Genomic DNA, 20,785 nt, shown 5'->3' on the forward strand with positions numbered 1-20,785 from the left:
TTTCCTCTAAACCACAAGTCAGCAGAAGAGTCTGATCTCAAAGCAGTGAGAAACAAGAGATGTTACACCGGAGGGGAGAGGGCTTGTTTGAGTCCATTTTGATTAAAGATGAATATCAATTGGATTTTTCTCCAGACAAGCTGTCATTCCTTTGATGATGAAAACAAATTACTCTACAAGACCTTTTTTTACGTTAAACAAATTAAGCCAAACATCTCAAATGTGCCTCTGTAAAATGCTGTCTAAACACTATAAAATGCATAAGATATTTGCCTTTACAGCAGTAAACTGATGAAATTATGATTTAAGTCATATCATTAGAGAATATGTAAACATGGCAAAAATCTGACAGAGATTCAAGACAAAAGTGAGTTTCCAATTAGGGCTGCAAAAATGTATCGATTTGTTGTCAATTATTTAATTAATCGGCAACTATTTTGATCATCGATTAATTGTTTTATGTCATTTTTTAAGAAAAAAAGGCTCCAGCTTCTTAAATGTAAATATTTGTTAGTTTATTTTCTCTTCTATGAGAGAAAACTAAATATCTTTGAGATGTGGACAAAACAAAACATTTGAACGTCATCGTCGGCTTTGGGAAACTTTTTGGGCATTTTTCACCATTTTCTGACACTTTATAGACCAAACAACTAATCAATTAATCAAGAATACAATTTACAGATTAATCGACAGTTAAAATAATGTTTCGTTGCAGCCCTAAGTGCAGGTTATTGCCCCAAAAAAGTTGTAGATGTTAACCATTAGTATACATTTCACTAAAGTGACAAAACAATAGTCACTTTATTTTGTATATTTCTATACTGTACCTGTTTTACTGCATTATGGTACATCACTATGGGTGTCAGTAAATTTCTGAAACAAATATAGTGGGTTTGAGAAGGATTTATGTCTAATACAATGTCAATACAAACACACCCTAAGATAAACAGCAAAAACAAACTCTTTGTTTGCAAAAAGTTAAAATAATCATTAAAGATTCTGATGCATATATAATAATAAAAGCACAGTTCCAAGATTAGGCAGTATGCTGCCTTAGGGATGTGCTTGAAATGCGTGCCCATCTGCCTGTTTGGGCACTCTGATGTTTGCGTGGTGTCTGCTTTTGTTAATTGATAAATGCAGAAGATCAGAATCTTTAATAAACATTTTCATGTTTTGCAAGCAAGGAGTTTTTCCTATCCTTTTGACATTGGGAAGCAACTCAGAACGTTTTGTCGGGTATTGTTCTTATCGGTGCATCACTCAGCAACCGTTGTGGTGGTTACCAGGGAACCAGTGCCACGGCAACATTGATACACGCATGGGGTGACGACAGTAGGTGGGACTACGAAAGGCCAGGAAGAAGCAACAGGCAGACTGTCTGCTCAGATAAGTAAATGGAAACTGAGCATAGAGTGTGAGGGGATGGCATCACTGTGACCCGTGCCATGGTCAGGGAGTCTTTACACACACACGCAATATAAAGCCCATACTCAAATCTGATTATGCATCACACACATCAGTTTGTAGTCATGATACAAATAGAGCTGCAGGTTATGCCTTGTGTACGCCATGCTAAGGTAATAAATGTATTTATCAGGTAACTAACAAGGGGTTGTATAACATATAAACCTCTAGTCAAATAATGGTGGGAATTATAGTTTTGGTGGACCTGAGAAGCCAGATCAAGTGAACAAGGTGGGGTTGGAAACTGTTTACTCACAAGTCAACCTGCTCAAATCCGTAACTCAAACCGCTGCCAGTGGCAGGTAATAGAATGACAAGGCTAACAGAAAAGGGGAGTAGAAAGACCTGATTTACTCATTTCAAACCTAATTCAATGCATTTTAAGCTATCGATAAGATTTAGGGTCAATCTTATTGTTTTAGTTTATAAATATAAAGGTGACAAACACACCTCAGCCAAAAGTCTTACATGTCTGACACTGGAAGCTGCTTCCCACCCTGTGAGACACACCACCGGCCTGTCCGTCCTGGGTCACTCGTAATTAAAGCAGAGATCAGAGGACTGAATAAAGCATGAGCTGTTCCAGCACAGGAGGCTCAGGTATCACTCTCTATATAGGGGCCCAGTCAGACAAAAGGAGTCCCTGAGCCCCATACCATACCCAGGAGGAGTGATACCTACGCAAACCCGAAAGGCAACTCCATGCATACAGTGACGCACCCCCAACCTTTCCTAATCCACACTTGAACAGCCAGGGCAAAATGAGGCACTCAATGCCCCTTGGACCCAATTAAGAGCTAAAGATATTGTCCCAAATGGGAATACTTGAGGAACAGCATTCAAAGCTGTAAAACACCATGCAACACCCACTGTTATTTTGCAGTCTTTCAAATGAGCGCTGACAAAGCCAAATGCTGCCACTAATAAACAGCCTACAGTTACAAATACTGCATGGTTTGTAGAGAACAGCGAGACTAAATGCACTTAAACTATTCTTCATCCACAGTACAAGTATGATTTCAAAAACATCTACGCAGGTTATTTGTCCGTAGAAAAGCAAAATATTGCCAGTGTACCCCATAAAGATTACATTACGGTTTTTATTTCTGTAATTGTGCAATAAAAAATACCTTAGACAAAGAATGTTAAGTGCTAAAAAAGTGATTTGAGTGTAGGAAAAAAAAGGAACACGCTGCTACGGTTGTGACTGCTAGTGGGTGCCAATATTTAAGTTGCTTTTTTTTGCTCACTTCACACTGTATAGTCCACATTTGATTGCAGTTTGGGCTGCACAATATGAAAATATGCGATAATGTACTAATTTAAAAATGTAACTGATAATCTCTCAGGTAACTCAAAAAAATCCCTCAGTGTATTTAATGAAGTATTGCAGTTTTTCACCGTGATATTATGAAGAAGATAAAAAAAAGTGATTTATTGTGCAGCCCTATTTACAATAGTGTACTAGATAATGACATGAAATCTGATTTGGGGGTTGGTTGTCAAACCAAGCCCACAGACTATGAAAACTGAGGTTCAAGAGCAGTCAGAACAACGTTCCTAACCTAAACATAGCCAGAGATAATCCTTAATCTTCATCTTGGGTTTATTTTTGTTCAATCAGCTATTGAAAACAGACGTTCTTTTATTTAAAAAGGCCATGATCGACAGTAAGGATTTCCCGTTATGGTAGAGGACAACCCTGCTTACCAACAAACACATCAAACAAACAAGTTCAATCCAACGCCGCGGTTCCACAGAACCTATTTTAGGCTACTTATGTTGAAATGGGGTCAGCTGCACATTTGAGATCCTGATTCTAAAACCTCCCCTCTGGTTGAATCTTCTCAGAGCGTCTCTGTTGGATCCAGTCCCAATCAGCTCAGAATATAGGGCTCTAAACAAGTGCATACAGTATGCCTGCTGTCTAGTGAGGCAAAGGTACTTCTTCCTGCATGGAACCAAATGTTATTGATGCTCACATAGACCTTTGCTCTCTGAAGGGGTCACTACAATGATTTCACGAGTATGTTTCATTCTACATCCACTTTCTCTGCACTTAGCCATAGCAGAAAAGTTTATTTTGCTCTATTTTCTTACACAATTCATCTTGAGTCACGTTGTGCACTACGGCTTGCAAGTAAAACCCTCCACACGGAGAGCAGCTCTTTTACTGAGCAGTGTTTTGGTAAATTATCATCCAAAAAGGATAGCCTTCTTGGCAAAGCAATGTCAAAACAAATCCCACTATAGGATTCTTTATTACAATCTCTGACATTCACACTCAAAAACACACACATTTGTATTACATTCACACTCCTAATGAAAGATACACTCTTAACTTGGACGAGAACCAATTAACCTGAGTTTACATGTCCTTATTCTCACCTTCTCACACTAACAAACAAACATTTGAGCATTTTGTTAAATCCCACCGAATATAACTGGTGAGCTTCGATGTTGACAAAGAAAGCACAAGTTGTGGATCAACTTAATTTTTTTTAATTTTATACTTCTACCCTACTACATCTCAGAGGCAAATACTGTACTATTTACTGTACTGCATTTGTCTGACATACATTTTTCATTCCTTTCATGTCTAGTGAAAACCACATAGCTCCAAATCTGGTCAAATCTGGTCCTTTTGAATTTGATGCTCCTGATAAACTGAAAAATGAAGTGCTTCTTTATGGGTGGAAAAAAATCTCCTACTACTTAAGCTAAAAAAACAATTTAGTAACACATAAAATGCATCATCACAAAGCTGAAAACAGGGCTGTTTTTCTGAAACCATGAAAAGTTTGCTTTTTTAGGGACACATGGTTCTCACAGTCACAGGACAGCGACGCTACAAACATATGATGATCTTCTAGAATATGATGCATTACTGTAGATTAAACCTTCCAGAAGTAAATAATAATGTTTAAATTAACTCAACCATAAAACATCTGCAAAAGCGGAACATACACATAATGCACCAGTAATATTCATTCAAAACAGCAGATATGAAAGTAAAACACAAGTAAATAATGATGATAACACATACTATTACAAAAGGTTTTGAATGCAGGACTTTCACTTGTAGTGGAGTATGTTCACAGTGTGGTATTAGTACTTCTACTTAAAGTGTAATGCCGCCGCAAAATCAACCCATGGTCTTTTTCGGCACTTACATAAATCAAATAAGCCGTAGAGACAGTTTATTTCATGTAACAACTATTCACAGAGAAATCAGGGAGGGTCACTAACAGCTGGACATGGCTAACACTGATTAGCTCGGGGCAGTACGGTGAAGGCATTAAAGTTGCTTTTTAGACACTTATTAATAACACCAAACCTCTGCAGTAGCATTATAAGTATCCCTACACAGAAAACCAGGCACCGATGGGCTCCATCCTTTTGGATTGACTTTGGAAATTCACTTGAATGGACTTTACTATGAGAGGAGCGGGTACAGGGGCCAGTAGGTAAGTCTTTCAAAACTCCAGGTTCGATAACTACGTTGTTGTAGCTTCTTTTTATGTGCAGGGGCACTTTAAGAATTACACTTTAAGTAAAGGATCTGAATACTTCTTCCACCACTGGCCGAAAGTAAGGATTACCATGACAAATAAAGAGGACAGGTGAGCAGCCAAGAGAAGGACTCAGACAAATTGTTTTGATTGTCCTGATACAGACTGTTTGATGTTGTAAAAGGAGAACAGAAACACAGAGGCAGACCTCCCGTTCTTGTCACCTCATATCTATTCAGTCACCGCTGGACTGAGAGCTCAACTGACACTGACGCTCACCCTGCTTTCACTATAAGCAGCAAGAAGCCCGACTATCTCTACCGCTATCAGGGGACAGAAGTGAAGCCCTTTGATTGCCTCGTCATCGCACAGCAAGTTTATCTGCCTGTGTTGCATCACTACTCAGCACTCACATGTACAGCTCACAGCCAAGAAAGGGCCTCTCCTTTGAGAGCACAATGAACTGCAAAGAGTAACGCCGGTTTCTCCCACAGAGTGAATCACAAAGGTTCAGATAGAGACCCGCTCTTGCATTCTCCTCTTGCAAACAGCTGACAGACTTGCACAGTGGGTTGGAGGGCAGAAAGCCAATCTTGCCTCCCTCATTCGGTGAGATGAGTTAACTTTCAGAATATGGGGAGGGGAAAAATGATCTCTTTGTATGGTTGAGACATCAAATTCCCTTCCAGAAGATGTTTATCATTTCCAAATGATCAGGAACACCTTGTACCATCCCTGTCAATACTGCTTGACATTAGTTCGATGAGTGGAGCAACAAAAATGTTTCAGTGATGATTTCAAGAGTCCTCAAATGTGTGGATACTGATTATTTTCTGGTTTGTGACTGTTGTTCGTAGGGCTGGACGATAAGCCAAAATCTTTTACCCAAATATATGTCATTTCATATCTTGATAATGATATACTGTGTGTATATATATATATAATTCAATGAATTCAATAAATAAATACACTTCATGAAATAACCACGTATTAAAGCCTATTTTTGAATACTCCTGTGTGAATTTAATCAAAATCGGAATGGGTTTTTATTGACAAGTAAGTTCTCGCATACAAGCAATTTGCCTTGGTGCGCACAATAGACATATAAAGAGAAATTGAAGATTAAATGAAAAAGCAAAGTCAAACACATGAATATAGAATATAAAAATTCCAATAAAATATGATAAATATACAATAAAATACTATAACACATATTATAAGCATGAATACAATAATTGTAGAATTTGAAAGCTGTACAAATTTGTGCAGGAGTTGCAAAAATATAAAGGATTTGCAAAGTTCACAGTCAGGATTATAGACCAAAGAACTGTGTTAATGTATTATGTTTGTAATAAATGTATGTAATACATAACAAAGGAAAACATTGAGTATCTTCTTATATTTTTAAGAACCGTAATAATGAGTGCTTATTATCAATTTCGATGACGTAAGATTAGATATCTCTATAAATGATTTCATCACAATATGATTCCACTAAAAGATGATAAATGATCATTATGTTCATTATGTTAGGATATAACAAGTGATATGATCATGGCATATTTGTCTCTGCGACAAAATAATGACCAGCTTAATTAAACTGTACATACCTTATGTGGCCAAGGCAGATAACTCAGTTTATTTTATTCAAGTCACAAACCGCATCACCATCCCAACATTAATGACTCAACAATTATGGCTAATGACAGCATCCCAATGCGGCTAGTGGCCAATAAGCGGGGTGGGCGTGCTGCTATGGCTAATATACACAATCTATCACAGAGCTATCTTTGTAAAGTCTCCATGTGGAAGGAAATCTGACCACTGATGTTTATCTGATGAGGGAGGGCAGACCAGAATGGAAATCTCTTGCTCTGTGGTTGTTGTGCTGAGCAGTAAACTCCCATACGAGCTATGATATCATTATTACCATATATGAGAAACTGGGCCACATTATCACACTTCACAAAAATTCAGAGTGCTAAGACTATGAGTCACAGTTTATAACTTCAGGGTGATCAACCTGTCTGAGTGCTGAACGTCTGAGCTTTTTTAACAATATGTTTCGATTGTAACTGCGTTGTGACACATTGTTCTTACAAACTTGCAAAGTCACCAATCTTAACCACACATGAATAAACACATTAATGCCGGCTTTCATCAGTAACCATGATGTTATTACAATTCATTATTATTACACAAGTGTGACAATCTGAAACTGATATTTGATTGAAATATTTAAATCGAATTCATAAATAAAATTAAAACAGAAAACAATAATGATAACATAAATGGTGATGACAAAGCAAAAAATAAAAAATATGAAAAATCAAGTAAATAAAGTATAATTTATTTAACCCCATCTATTTTCCGTTATTAGTAGTATTTCATTTTTTATAGTTTATACAATTCTTATTATTTATTATATATTAATCACCACTTATTTTTACTTTAAAACAATATATACATTAATTTCAGCATATTTATATATACTTTATAATATATAAATCACCACTTATCCTTTACCTTATAACAAGATATACATTAATTTCAGCATATTTATCCTACATCTTATTCTGTTCACTTATATCAACTACAACGCAATATTATTTTATATTTAACTAAATATTATTGTGTATAATAATATATGATCCCTTCAATTTGACACTAAGAAAATGAATAAATAAAGAGTAAATAATATGGTGTGACAGACATCACTTTGGTGTCAGCTGGGTTCATTATTTAATGCTGAGTAACGTCCATCTCTGATTAAAGTTAACCAGGTAAGTTGAGTATCGTTAGCTTCTTCACTAACGTTAGCCGGTTCAATAACCCTTTAGCTCAGTCAGGTGGCCTTGAAGCAAGTCAAACAGCCTCATGTATTACATTTTCCTCATTGTGTTTTCTAGCCTGAGCTAAACAGCCATGTAACCAGGGTTTACAGGGAGCTAAAGCGCCGTGGAGCTAACATACATAGCTGCGTGTGAAAATCACAAGCTAGTGCTGCTTTAGCTCAGCGAGCTAGCAGACATTATTACAGGCGAATACTTATGAATACACGTATTTAACCTACCTGTGATCACCGCTGCGACCCAGAAGATGCCCCGTGGAAGCCGCCACCTATTGTATCACGACCCGAAATAATTCAAATTCCACAGAAAGAGTCGGGAGAGACGTTTTCAGTCCAATCGCTTCAGCCACCGCCGCTGAATGGCTGCGACGCGGAGACTCAACCAAACTTCCTCCTTAGCAACGGACCGCCTCCGCGCGACCTCATTGGCCGGCGCGTGCAGAGTGGGGAGGTGATCGATGGACGACAGAGCAACCTGTGTCAAAGTGGACTTTACTGCATTTTATTCATTTAGATTGATTGATTTATTTAGACCACTGCGAGGGAGACACCAGCGTCGAGATGGGACAGATACTTTAATTAAATTAAATTAGATTCCTTTTTTAAGTCACTTCTGAAAACACACACACGTTAAAGGCGTTTTTATTTATTTTATCTATTTATTATTTTGTATTATTTTATTGTCTTTCTACCCTATAATCTGTTAATCTCATTTTATTTTAATTATTTGTTTGTTCTTTTACTGTTTGTTGAAAAAGTCCTAAAGTGTGACTTCTTTTAAATCACTTCTTAAAGACACTTTATAGACTTTTTTATTTATTTTATCTATTTATTTTTTTGTATTATTTTACTGTCTTTTAACCTTATCATCTGTCGATGTCATTTTTATTAATTATTTGTGTTTTTTTACTATTTGTTGAAAAAGTCCTGAATTGTGACTTCTTTTAAATCACTTCTTAAAGACACTTTATAGGCTTTTCTAATTTATTTTATCTATTTATTTTTTAGTATTATTTTATTGTCTTTTTACCTTATAATCTGTTAATTTCATTTTATATTATTTTTTTTTTTACTGTTTTACTTGCTTTTATGTGATGTCGTCTTTTCTTATTTATGTATTAAATCTGTATTATTATTTTATTGTCTCTTTACTGTATTTTTACCTTATCATCTGTTCATTTCATTTGTATCAATTAATTGTTTTTTTTACTGTTTGTTATAATTGTCATATCATTTATTTTGCCTTGTTGATGTGTATATTTGTATATATGTATGGATGTTTTGCCTTTGCTCTTACTGTCAAATCACTTTGTAAACCTTTGTTTTTAAAGGTGCTATATCAATAAAGTTAAAATTACAATTACTCAGATTATTGTACTTTAACCTGTTAATTGATGCTCCCAAAACAAGTTATCGATCCCATCAGGTTTTCCTTTTTTGGACCCGGGACTGATGTTCCTGTTTTCCTTTAAAAATATATATTTTGTATTGAATAATCTTGATTTTGTCTCCAGTCTTTTTTGTCAGTATCTACAGCAGCTTAATTTACAAAAATAAAACAAGTTCATGAGATTTGCCATGTCAGCATTTATATACAGAATATATTATATACTCAAAATAGTTAATCCTCTGCAGAGTAACTAATTCAATTCAATTAAATTCAAAAAACTTTATTTGTCCCCGGGGGGCAATTCAGGGCACACAGAGCAGCAAATAACGACAGTGCAACTATACAAAGACATTTTAACCTAACAACAAGAATAAAGTGTAAAAGAAGAATAAGCTGTAGAATAAATGTGTTGGAGTTAAAAGTACAACATTAGCCTCCAAAATGTAGTAGAGTAAAAGTATAAAGTAATGGAAATATGGATATTTTTAATCTATAACAATACATCAACCTTTTTGGTTAAGTTGATGTAAAGTCGATCTGTATCGTATGTATAAAGTATCTTAAAAAGCTGTGGACACAATCACACACACACACACACACACACACACACACACACACACACACACACACACACACACACACGCACACTCACACACACACACACATTCTTCATGCAAATGTGAGTCCTATCAGTTAAAGAGAGAGTTTATTGAAAGTAGTCGTCTTGTCTTGGTATGTTTTAAAGAACACTAAACCAATCTGACCCTTTACATTCATTGTCATTTTTTTTCTCCAGTTTCTGTCATGTTAGCCTCCCCCTCCTCCTCCTCCTCCTCCTCCTCCCCCTCCTCCTCCCTGATGATGAAACCTCGACCCCGTTAAAAGGCCAGAAGTTTATCAGCATTAACCTGCATTCCTTGCATAGCTGTGGAGCCGACTAAGCTGCAGCGTGGCATGCTCTGTGGCCTGAAAGGTTACAAAACGAACAAAGAAAAAACAAACTTACAAAGTAGTCAAGCCTGTTACGCGGATGATTATCACGCAGATCATGTATTTCTTTGCCTCTGTAGACTCTCTCTCTCTCTCAAACACACACACTGTCTCTATATTCACTGCCACTCTCCTTTTGTTCTTGCTTATCTTAAATCCAATCTTCTTTATGACTTTTTTCTTTTCTTTTTTTTACAGCAAGCCTTCATCCATCATCCTGTCAAGGTCAGTCATAAATGTTTTGGTCTTGAACGCCTCTGACATATTTGTGAGGGTATTCTGCCCCCTCGTGGTCACTTAGAGTTCATGAACAGGAGTGGTGCAGCCACAGGTGTTTTCACTCTCTGTGCTTAATTACACCTCACTTCTTCTTCTTTTATTTATATGAGCCTACCTACATTGATTCAGCCACTTCTTTATGTGTTTCTCATTTTAAATCTGTTTTAATGGCATGTCAGGACGTGCTCAGATCTTTCACTTAATAACATTTTCCTCACCTCCAGAACTGAATCCACCCTTTGGAAACTTGCAACGCTCCTGTAGTCAAACACCTCAAATGTACCTTCATTTACTAGCAATTTGTTGACTACAATTAAAAACTGCCAAGTGCACAAAAGAACAAATAAACAGCGGTCAACCCTGCCGAATAACTGACTAAAATGATGATTGTGTGGGGGAAATAATTCCACAGTTTGAATACTTATCATTTAAAAGGTTTATCTAATAATTTTTTGTAATACTAAAAAAATAAACTTCCACAGGACATATAATAATCAGTGAAATAATGTTATTTTTTATTGCTAATCTGAATCTGCAAAGTCACTAAAGCTGTCAAATAAATGTAGAGTGGAAAGTATAGAGAGAAAGTATAATATTTCCCTCTGAAATGTACTTGAGTGAACGTACTTACTATATAACATTAAAGATTCAAGTTGTTTACGCTGTAAACATTTATTTGTAATCCAAAATGAAGCTTTTATGCCAAATGTCTCAGATGATAATAGATTTATCCATCACTCTCCTGTTGTTGTATTGCACGTTGGTGCAGTAAAACTTCCACTTTTATTTATTTTGTTTGTGTGTTCCACCTGAGCAGAGGTCAAATCAGTCAGGCTAATTACAGCTGTGTGTGTGTGTGTGTGTGTGTGTGTGTGTGTGTGTGTGTGTGTGTGTGTGTGTGTGTGTGTGTGTGTGTGTGTGTGTGTGTGTGAGGCTCAATGAGGCTGTAATGCTCTTTATACACACAAAATAATGAATTAAAAAAAAATAGTAGCTAGCGTGCTTTGACATTCAGGATGTAACATTCACACGTTAGAACTTTAATGTGATATTATTCTGTTAAAAGCACGTTATAGTCTACATTCAGCATGGTAACGTATTATTGATCTGAATCTCAAAGTGCTGCTGAGGCTGAAGGATTTAGAAATATTCTGCCATGAATTAGAAACAGCAGCACCAAAGCAACTGTTAGAGAAAAAACAATGTCAATGTTTGTGCCACATTTCACAGCATTTTAATACAAAAGATGTTGAGATATTTCACTCCAGCATTTGAAACACAGCTAAAATATTTAAAATTTGCTTCATTACTTGTTCATTTTTGTTATAGAAATGTCTCAAAGTGGCTGCACTTGTTAAAATCTAAATCAATTATAGTTTGTACTGTAAACAAGTGTCTTTGTGGCTTGTTTTTTGTTTGTCTTTACAAAATCACACGCAGGACCCAACAGCATAGCAATATTCAAACTTATTTTGCAAATAACAACAGCAATAGTTCCTTTGTTACCACATTTTATTTTTCAAACAACATGTAGAGTACTTGACACAAAAACCAAGCCGGTATCTGCTTCAAATATTTACATTAAACTTTTGTAGAGTAACAGAAAAGAAAAACATTCTTTGGGTCTGACCATGCAAAACAATAAATAATGTTCCTGACGGTGCTTTGCATGGTGCTTCAGCAATTAAAAAGAAAAGAAAGAAAAGCTCAGGTTTTACTTGGCTATACATAAAGCTGTCCTGGTCCACACAGTCACGGCACATGCCTCAAACCTAAAACTAGGCAACAAGACAAGCAGTGTCTGACTCGGAGTAGCTCAGGTTCACCTCAACACATGTGCTACAGTAAAGTACGCACTCATTTGTGTGGAGGCGGTCCTCACTACTCCAGTGTTGAGCAAACTGTTGACCAGGATAGATACAGAAATGAAAAAAAGTGAGATGTGCAACAGTTTTTCAGTGAAAAGCTTAAGATTACGTAGAAGAACTGCAGCATCCTCGAAGGATGAAGCGCTGTACAGAGAAGGCCGATGATGTTTTGCTCAACAAGGCCTGTGAAATATTTCCAGCAACGCTCTTGTCACCAATGAGCAGAGGGCTTGAAGTTGACATCGCAAAAGTACAGTTCTCACTCCTTTTATGCCTCGGCAAGCCGACGGACCGTGCAGATGTGATCCCCCATGAGTCCTTTCTGCAGGCCGGGTCCAGAATCTGCTCCTCTCCTCTCCCTCGTCCTCCCTCGTCCGCCGTGGCTCAGGTGATGATTTGCGGCTCCCAGGACTGGCTGGCCATCTGGGGGCGACACTGAGTGATGATGAGCGGGCCTGCCGGGGTTTGACTGTCTAGGCAGAGGCCGCTGACCGTGTGCTGCAGAGCCGTGCCTTTAGGCTGCCACTTCTGCAGAGAGACAGAGAGAGAGAAAAGAAGGTGGAAAAAACATGAATTCATCTCTGTCAGTGCTCGAGCATGGATGCCCCTCTCTGGTTTGTGTTACTCTCTGCTCATAAATGATGTGGATCAGCACAGGAGGTTCATGTTTGTAGTGAGTAATGGAGTGAGTCAGACCTGGATAACAGTAATCGCATGAATGATTGACTCGCTGCACTCACGGTGGAAAAGTCATAGTGGAGCCAGCTGCGGTCACGGCAGCCTGAAGAAACAATTTGTTTTCACTGATAAAATGTTCTGTCTTCCATTTGTTACTCAGTTCAACATTCACTCAAGCTTTCATGCTCCTTTGTACTTCTATTCCAATACACATCAAAGGGAGACACTGTCATTTTTACTTCACTACACGTACTTAACAGTTTCAGTTATTAGTAGGTTTATAAATTCAGATTTTTAGACGTAGAAAAACATGAGTTTATAAAAAAAAGATGCACCGCTGAGGATCGAGAAACGGCTCCGATTGAGAACCGGGAACAAATCGTAATAATTTTCCTCCGAACTTTTCAATTCCTTTCATCAATGCCTGCATGTATTCCTGACAGTTCATTTTTTAAAAGAGTTAAACTCATAAGTCTACTCTACTGGGAACTTGCAACATGGTGGAGAGGAAGAAACGGTCCAAACTGGGCTTCAGGGTTGGCAAATTTTTTTGGGGGAAAAAAACCTGAAAACCCCTCTTGTTTCATCTACATTACACTGTGTTCAGATTCAGAAAACAAAACAGTTGTGTTTACGCTGAAAATCTGTGTAGGGCATCTTTCCCCACACAGAAAATTGATCAGGAATCAATAAGGGAATTGATAAAGAACCAAACCGATAAGCAGAATCAATACCGGCATTGGTATCAATAAAATCTCATCAATTATATTGATTTTATAGATTAAACTAAGCTAAGTTAGTTTCACCTCCACCAATAACACCAGTAAAATGCTGCGTACACATACCGACACATGATGTCGGAGGTCCATACAGATATTGATACTTAAGAGATTAAAAAGGTTGATAATTATATACAGGCCCACGTGTGACCAAGATAGTAAGCGGGAAATCGGTGCCCTGGAGTTACAAACTCTGCGACAGAGACACTGTTTCTAAATGCTCTCAAACACGTTTGTATTTTTGTAAAAATATCTGTAATAATAATTCCTGAAGATATTGAAAAGCCTGGCCTGTTTATTGGTTTATCCGTTTTCTGTTTATATGAATATGTGTGGGTACATATCTTATACACGGTAATAGTGCAAACAAATACATGCATTAATTAATGATTGTAATGGATTATTAATATACTCAGTTGCCAGTGTATTAGGTTCAGCCTGGTAGAACTAATGCAGGTTGATGAATTTACATATGTTCAGTTTTTGAATTAGAGTCACGTTGGGTGTAGATTGTGGTATTATTACATTTTTTATCATTGATACAAAGGGTATCTTTAGAAACACTTCTCCGTTTAATGCAGCATAATTCAACAGCACCACAAACTGCAGCCTCAGAAATGATCATAAAGTTGAATCCACAACTCTGTAAAATGGGTCCTGAACTTTAAAACCTTCATGAAGGGAGGATTTATTGCACGACTGTTGTATTAGCTTAAGCTACGTGTACCTAAAGTGGCAGTGGATATTGCAGTATAATTGCTTTTGCTCGCAGTAAAAGATGTGAATATGCTAGAGAGGAATCTTATCGTCGAAAGGCCACAGGCTCATTTATCAACACAGTTGGAAAAAAGGTGTTATATTTCTTCTTTTATTGCTGTACTTCCTCCTGATATCTCTTTATGGTCATCGTTAAATCACCGACAATCCTTCTCAAATCACTCCTAGGATACTCTGATAAAAAACTCCAGTTCTTGCTTACAAACACAACACATTATGATTTTATATGGTACCGAGATTTCCCCTGAGTAACAAGTCGGCTGGATTCCTTGATTCTCCGTAAAATCTCTTAGATTAATTCATTTCGACAGAGACTCTCCAGGGTCTAGTCGCTGTCTGTAAAAGTGCCAGAGCAAGTCCGACAAGAAGCTTGAGACTGAAGTGGAGAGAGGCAGAAAGAGTTTCCCGTAAACAGCCTTTCCATAAATCAACAGGTTTAAATGATTCATTTATTAGCCTGCTGATTAAACAGAGCCAAACTTAAACGAGCGTGCCGAGTGCAGATTTCTGGAGCCATATGGAAGCTTATCAAAGTGTGGAGGTGAATGAGAGGTTAATCTTGAAATCCCAGAGGAGGTAGAGTGCATCTGTGTGTACCTCTGTGTGTCACACACTGTAAACATGCTCTGTTATATGTGCCCGGTGTGCCTTAAAGTGCGTGTGCATGTTTGTCCAACAAAGACGAAGAGGAAATCAAATGTCAGAGTGAAACGTTAATGATTTGCACATTAACGGGCAAATTCACAGAAGGACTGAATGGCTTTTGTGACCGCTAAACCTGCACAAAAGAAACTAATAATAACAACGAGTAATTCTCAAAGCTTCTGCAAAGGCTGAAATGCAACACTAGCTGCTCTGCCTAGCAAATATCAGCATATTTGAATGAGGTAATATGCAGATATACTGCATGTAGGTATGCAACTGTAACTGAATCAATACATTAGGGATCCTGTGCTCCATATGGTGCAGTCTTCCTTTACTGTCTGGAGGACTGAGGACTGATATTAAATTCCTTACCTGAAGATTTGAAGAATGCCTCTGCACTTGGTCGGTCATCACCTGTACTAGTAATGACATTTTTCTTTTCCTCTCTGCCATTGTTCGGCCTACTGTGTTCTTGGAAAGGTAGTTTTTATACTTTGCCAGATGGATAATTGCAATCAGAGGGCATAAAAAGGATTATTCATGTTTTATATGCTCTGGCAGGTCTGGCCCCTCTCCCGCTCAGACAGATTTCCAGCCATGCAGGCAGATCCTGTAGTAGCCAATCATGGCTGTTTATCCCTCTTAAGATGATGATGTTTAAGGTGCTCTTCATCCAGCACAAAATGAGCAGGCTGACAAAAACTCAAACTGTCAAACTAGGCAGCAGCTGAGATTATGTTACAATGTTGCCTATTTTTTGCCTTATATAATTTCAGAAACACGTTTTTTTGTGTACTATTGTTTGAGAAAGACCTGGCCGCGATTGTTTTCCTGCTTCCAAACAAACCAAGCACCACCCCCAACTTGCTTCCTTTCTTCATTGCTTCGCTGCTCTGATTGGTTCTATATCGATTCAATTGCATCCTGAGGCTTTTTGCTCTGCACAGTTGATTTCCAATGCCCCTTGGAAATCTAAAATTAACTGAGAGATTCCTGATTAATATGTATTTGCGAATAAGTCTGACGATGCCAGGCTAGGAAAATTTCACTGAAATGCAAAAAATGACGGGCGTGTTTGCATTAAAATGCCAAGCTAATCGGACCTTGAGACGGGACAGATAGCGTTTGCAGTTGATGCACAATTCACAATTCATTCGCCCGTTAGCGTTTATGAACATGAACTGACCAACAACTGATTTTTGAAGGCAGATATAGATGCCAATATATTTGTGATTGAGTTGCAGAAAGAGTTTTCTTTGTCTTGAAGTGCGGCTAATTCATGCCAAAGAATGTCCAAGTTGTTTTATTACATTCATCCTTATTGGACAAGCTTCTAAAACAGCGTTTAGACCAGCATCGGGCATCATCTCTCCAGTGAAACCCAAACTAATGAAATTCTTTAAGGATTAGATTCAGAATTTATACATATAAAAAAAAGCTCAACGTTTGAGGGAACTTATTAATGCTGAGAAAATAAAATGTTGCAAAGCTGTTCCAGACTTTTGTAATGCAGCAGGGATCGGAGAAAATCGTATGAAAGAGCTCACGATCAGATAAACTCATATCCTTCTGACCTTAGTTTTGGTTAAATGTCACATCATTTGCATTTTAAAAAAAGGGGCCACCATCACTGGTTGCTCTAAGAGTTAATCACTTCAGCACTTTTATTTAGAGAGCAAAAGTATTTCTTTTCCTTTCTCGGGGATTAAACACCCAGGACAAAGAGGCCAAGCGTCTCCCACAGAAAGGATGGGTTGCTTGTTGATGGGCAGGTTTCCAAAGAACTCTCAAAGGATTGAGACTGCAGAGAGAGGAGAGGACAACCTGGCAGGAGTCCTGCGCGCTCATACACATGGTTCGACTTAATAACTCCCTCTTCAATGTCATAAATCAACCGTGTAGCCAGAGCGGGTCCACATGGGACGTGCGTGTTCGACATTCACAAAAGGGGAGAACTAGGAAGGGACAGGGTGGGGTCTGAAGTTATGTTTTACTGCTCTTCCTTTGGCGCAAGCTGCATCAGTGCAACCAGGCCGCTCAGATCATCTTCAGCCTCGTGGCATCAACATCAGCTGGCGGGCTGCTCTGCATCTGTCCTGGAACCGCTTCTTATCTACAAATCTTTCACGTCTGATTTAAGCACTGTGAGTGGCACATTGAGGAGAAATGAACCATCTGACACCAAAATGAGATAACCACTTGGGAGAAACTGAGAACTTCTGTTAAAATGACTGATTAAAGCAAATCCCTTTTCTTTTTGTTAACCATTAGTTAACAAAGCAACTCCACAGAATAGCTTGCTTCTAAGCAAGATTAAATTACACCTTTTATGTCTTTTTACTATGCTGCCTATTGAAAAGCTACAGCAAATTGTAGTATTGTACCATACAGGAGACTAAAACCGCCCAGCAATGTGGAACTTAAAAATCGTCAAAAATGCCACTGAATTTTAAAGGCTAACACTATTTGTTCTTACCTGTCTGGGCTCTTTTGAATTGCAGGTCTCCATCCTCACCTTTGACCCAGCTGTGAAGCCTGAAATGGCCAGACAGAGGTCCTGCTGCCGGAGCAGTGGCTCTATTAGTTCCCATCTCTGCAAAATACAGACAGACTGATGACTGTGGTGGCTTTTAACATCTCAATGAAACGTTTGGTTTCATTTTTCTTTTTGCAGGAAGACATTTAACATTAGTGTCGTTCATGTTACAGCCTTACTAAATCTACTTGTGTTTAAAAGTTTCCAGCTTGTGTTTAAAAGTTTCCAGCTATATGTCAATAGGTTACAATTGTAGACATTTAATCTGACTGGATTACACATTTCTACAACATACTCTTGAACCTTTTGTATCACCTGTCTGCTTAAATCTGATCCACAGGCTGCAGGCTACAAACACAACAGCTAACCATACCTGTGATGTCACGCTGAGTTCATATAATGCTCAAGTCTCAACAGTGACTCATGTTGACTAACATGACTAAACTTAAATTGGGGTTTGGCATGCAGATCCTCATGTGACGATTGATAAAACAGGTTTAACAGCCTTGTAACCTAGCAACAGCATTAATCCCGTATTATGCTCATTTTCAGGTTCATACTTGTTCATTTTGGGTTTCTACTACAACATGTTTACTTGCTTAAATGCTGACATGTTAAACTTTTCTCATAGTGTCTGTCTGAATGTACCTGTATTCCCCTTCTGTCTGAAATGCTCTGTTTAACGCCTGTCTCTTTAAGACCCCCTGATGCAAAAGCCCAGTCTCTGCCCTGTCGTTGCACCTGGATGGATGACTGTAACGGCACTCTACCTTTATATAGTATATACTGTGACATCACAAGTCCCTACAACTCCTTTAAAGACAGTTTCTGAATACAGACTGTGTGCATTTTTCTGTGGATTGAGCCCTTTGATACTTTCACATTATTTATATAGCACATCAACCTGCGTCATAATAAAAAAGACTTGGTAATCACACTTTTTACAATACAGGACCTTTAACGTGTTGATAAAAATGTCATATTTTCCAAAAGAAAAGCAATTTATGTTATCATACTTGATGTTAAGTTGTAAGATAAATAACAATACATTTTTATTAGATTACAAGTCATTTGTATATATCAAAGTCTCCATGTCATAATTCATGTCAGACTTTCACACCATCACTATTGTTGGGGCCGTTGCACACACCCTCTGTTCTTTATATATACCTACACCTGCCTAATCAGCCCAAATTCCTGCACTTTTTTGGTAATAATTCAGACTAAATATAAAACCCACTGTCTCCCCCTAGTGGCAGAGCGCTGACCTGTGACTGTGGCCTTATGGCTCCGATGCCCCTGCACTCTGCCAGGCCGAGGGCATCTGTCCCACGGGTCTCCAGACACAAACCGCCTTGTTTCAGCACACTGGACACCGCATCCTGCTCGGGGACCCTGAGGGAGCCATTGACAGGGAGGAGAGAGAGGCCAGAGAGAGGTCTTATTATAGCAATAAAGAACAGATGGACTGAATTGACTTGCTTGCTCGTCTGAGTCATTCAATCGCACCACAAGTAATGTGCCCTATTACAACACATACTTGTGAAAATACACAATTGTAATTTGAGAAACCACAGGTATTTTGGAAGCATGACATGGTGCAGATACAGCCAGAGGCGGGGGGCTAAAGAAACGAACTGGTGTGATACACACGGATACCACGGACAGATGTTACCATCCTCATCTGATATATTTAGATCACTGGTTCTGAACTTTGGGGTCATGACAACCCCCAAGGGTTTTTCTGATTTAAACGCATGGGAAGAAAAAATTCTGATTGCATTTATTATCGTGTCTTTTCTTTCTCTAAACATGGCTTTTTACTTTTGAAATTAACTGAAGGTTGAAAATCCTTCCAGCCTCAAATAATCAAACACAAGAAACAAAGGAAAACACTTTTATTCGCAAGTATTTTCCTCTTGTTGGTTTTTAATGGTCTTTGGAAGGATTCGAGTCCCATGTACGGACCAAGTGTGGAGCGTGGACTGGTAGCCAGAGAGGTGTTAGTTCACCTCCTGGGCACTGCAGAGGTGCCCTTGAGCAGGGCACCAAACCCACGATTTCTCATCGGCACTGACATCTCTCCATTCAATGCATGTATGTCTTCTCCTTCTAAAATAATGAATAATTCTTATATTACATTTATAATAACAATTGTATAATGTCCACAGGTCATGCATAAAAATCCCTCAATTTCCAGGATAACCTGCAGAGACACCGTATACCTCTACTCAGAAATTAAACTTTGTTTGACGCCAGAAGGCTGTTCATGACATCCATCTTAAATCTTTGACATCACAACTAGTTTTTAAACCAGTCGTTGTTCAATATTAGCTTACAGAAAGAGTGATTCACAAACTTGAAGTGCACACACACTTAAAATGGACTTAATAGTGAAGTGGGAGACATTCTGTGTCCAGCAGTTTAACTTTTAAAAATAATAAAAATAGCTCAGCAAAAGTAAACTCTAATATGTTGACACAAATAATCACTGAAAGTATGTTCATACATCCTAAAATATGTCTGCAGGGGCTCGTCATGCCTACAAACAACAAGATTTGTCAGATAATAATAATAATAATAATAATTAACGTGGTCAACGTGAATGACTGTGACAGCCGCTCAGTTTCAGTGTCGTACCGCAGCTCAGGATAGACGTTCTCCATGTACCAGCGGAACGGTTTGCAGTTCAACTTGCGGCGCAGAGTCAGACGGTCTGCAATGCTGCAAAAAGCAAACACACGAGGGCGTAGAGACAAAGAGAGAGGTCAAGAAGAGAAAATTAGGAGAATGTAAGACACAGTAAGAGAGAAAAATGTTTAGAGTTGAGATCTTGATGCAGAGAACTCATCTGATCCTACAGACTGAGCTCATGTGGATCTTATTGAAAGTGTTGGGCCAGAACTCTTTTCTGCTAATACCAGAGAGGGGCTGTAATCCCCAACACCGCACTGAGTGATCTCTTGGGTTTTCCTGGTCTTGGGCCTTTCATACAAATAGAGTTTTGTCCAAT

At 38.2% G+C, this 20,785-nt stretch overlaps 2 protein-coding genes across 4 annotated transcripts in view; both read right to left on the minus strand.

Annotated features, from left to right (window-relative positions):
- Positions 1–8,180, minus strand: part of numb (NUMB endocytic adaptor protein) — a 42,126-nt gene extending 33,946 nt beyond the window's left edge. For all 3 annotated transcript variants that reach the window (XM_083924653.1, XM_083924654.1, XM_083924652.1), the window contains exon 1: positions 8,053–8,180. The gene's annotated coding sequence lies outside the window, so the exon portion shown is untranslated. The remainder of the gene's footprint in view (positions 1–8,052) is intronic.
- Positions 8,181–12,005: 3,825 nt separating this feature from the next.
- The window catches only part of galnt16 (UDP-N-acetyl-alpha-D-galactosamine:polypeptide N-acetylgalactosaminyltransferase 16), a 42,154-nt gene continuing 33,374 nt past the window's right edge, over positions 12,006–20,785 (minus strand). The window contains exons 12-15 of the mRNA XM_083924841.1: positions 20,413–20,496; positions 19,041–19,167; positions 17,713–17,829; positions 12,006–12,885 (exon numbers count right to left, since the gene is read on the minus strand). Of these exons, the coding sequence (XP_083780967.1) occupies positions 12,742–12,885; positions 17,713–17,829; positions 19,041–19,167; positions 20,413–20,496 (472 nt within the window). The 3' untranslated portion in view covers positions 12,006–12,741. The remainder of the gene's footprint in view (positions 12,886–17,712; positions 17,830–19,040; positions 19,168–20,412; positions 20,497–20,785) is intronic.

The sequence above is a fragment of the Echiichthys vipera genome (assembly GCF_963691815.1).
Source record: "Echiichthys vipera genome assembly, chromosome: 12".
Classification (NCBI taxonomy): Eukaryota; Metazoa; Chordata; class Actinopteri; order Perciformes; family Trachinidae; genus Echiichthys; species Echiichthys vipera.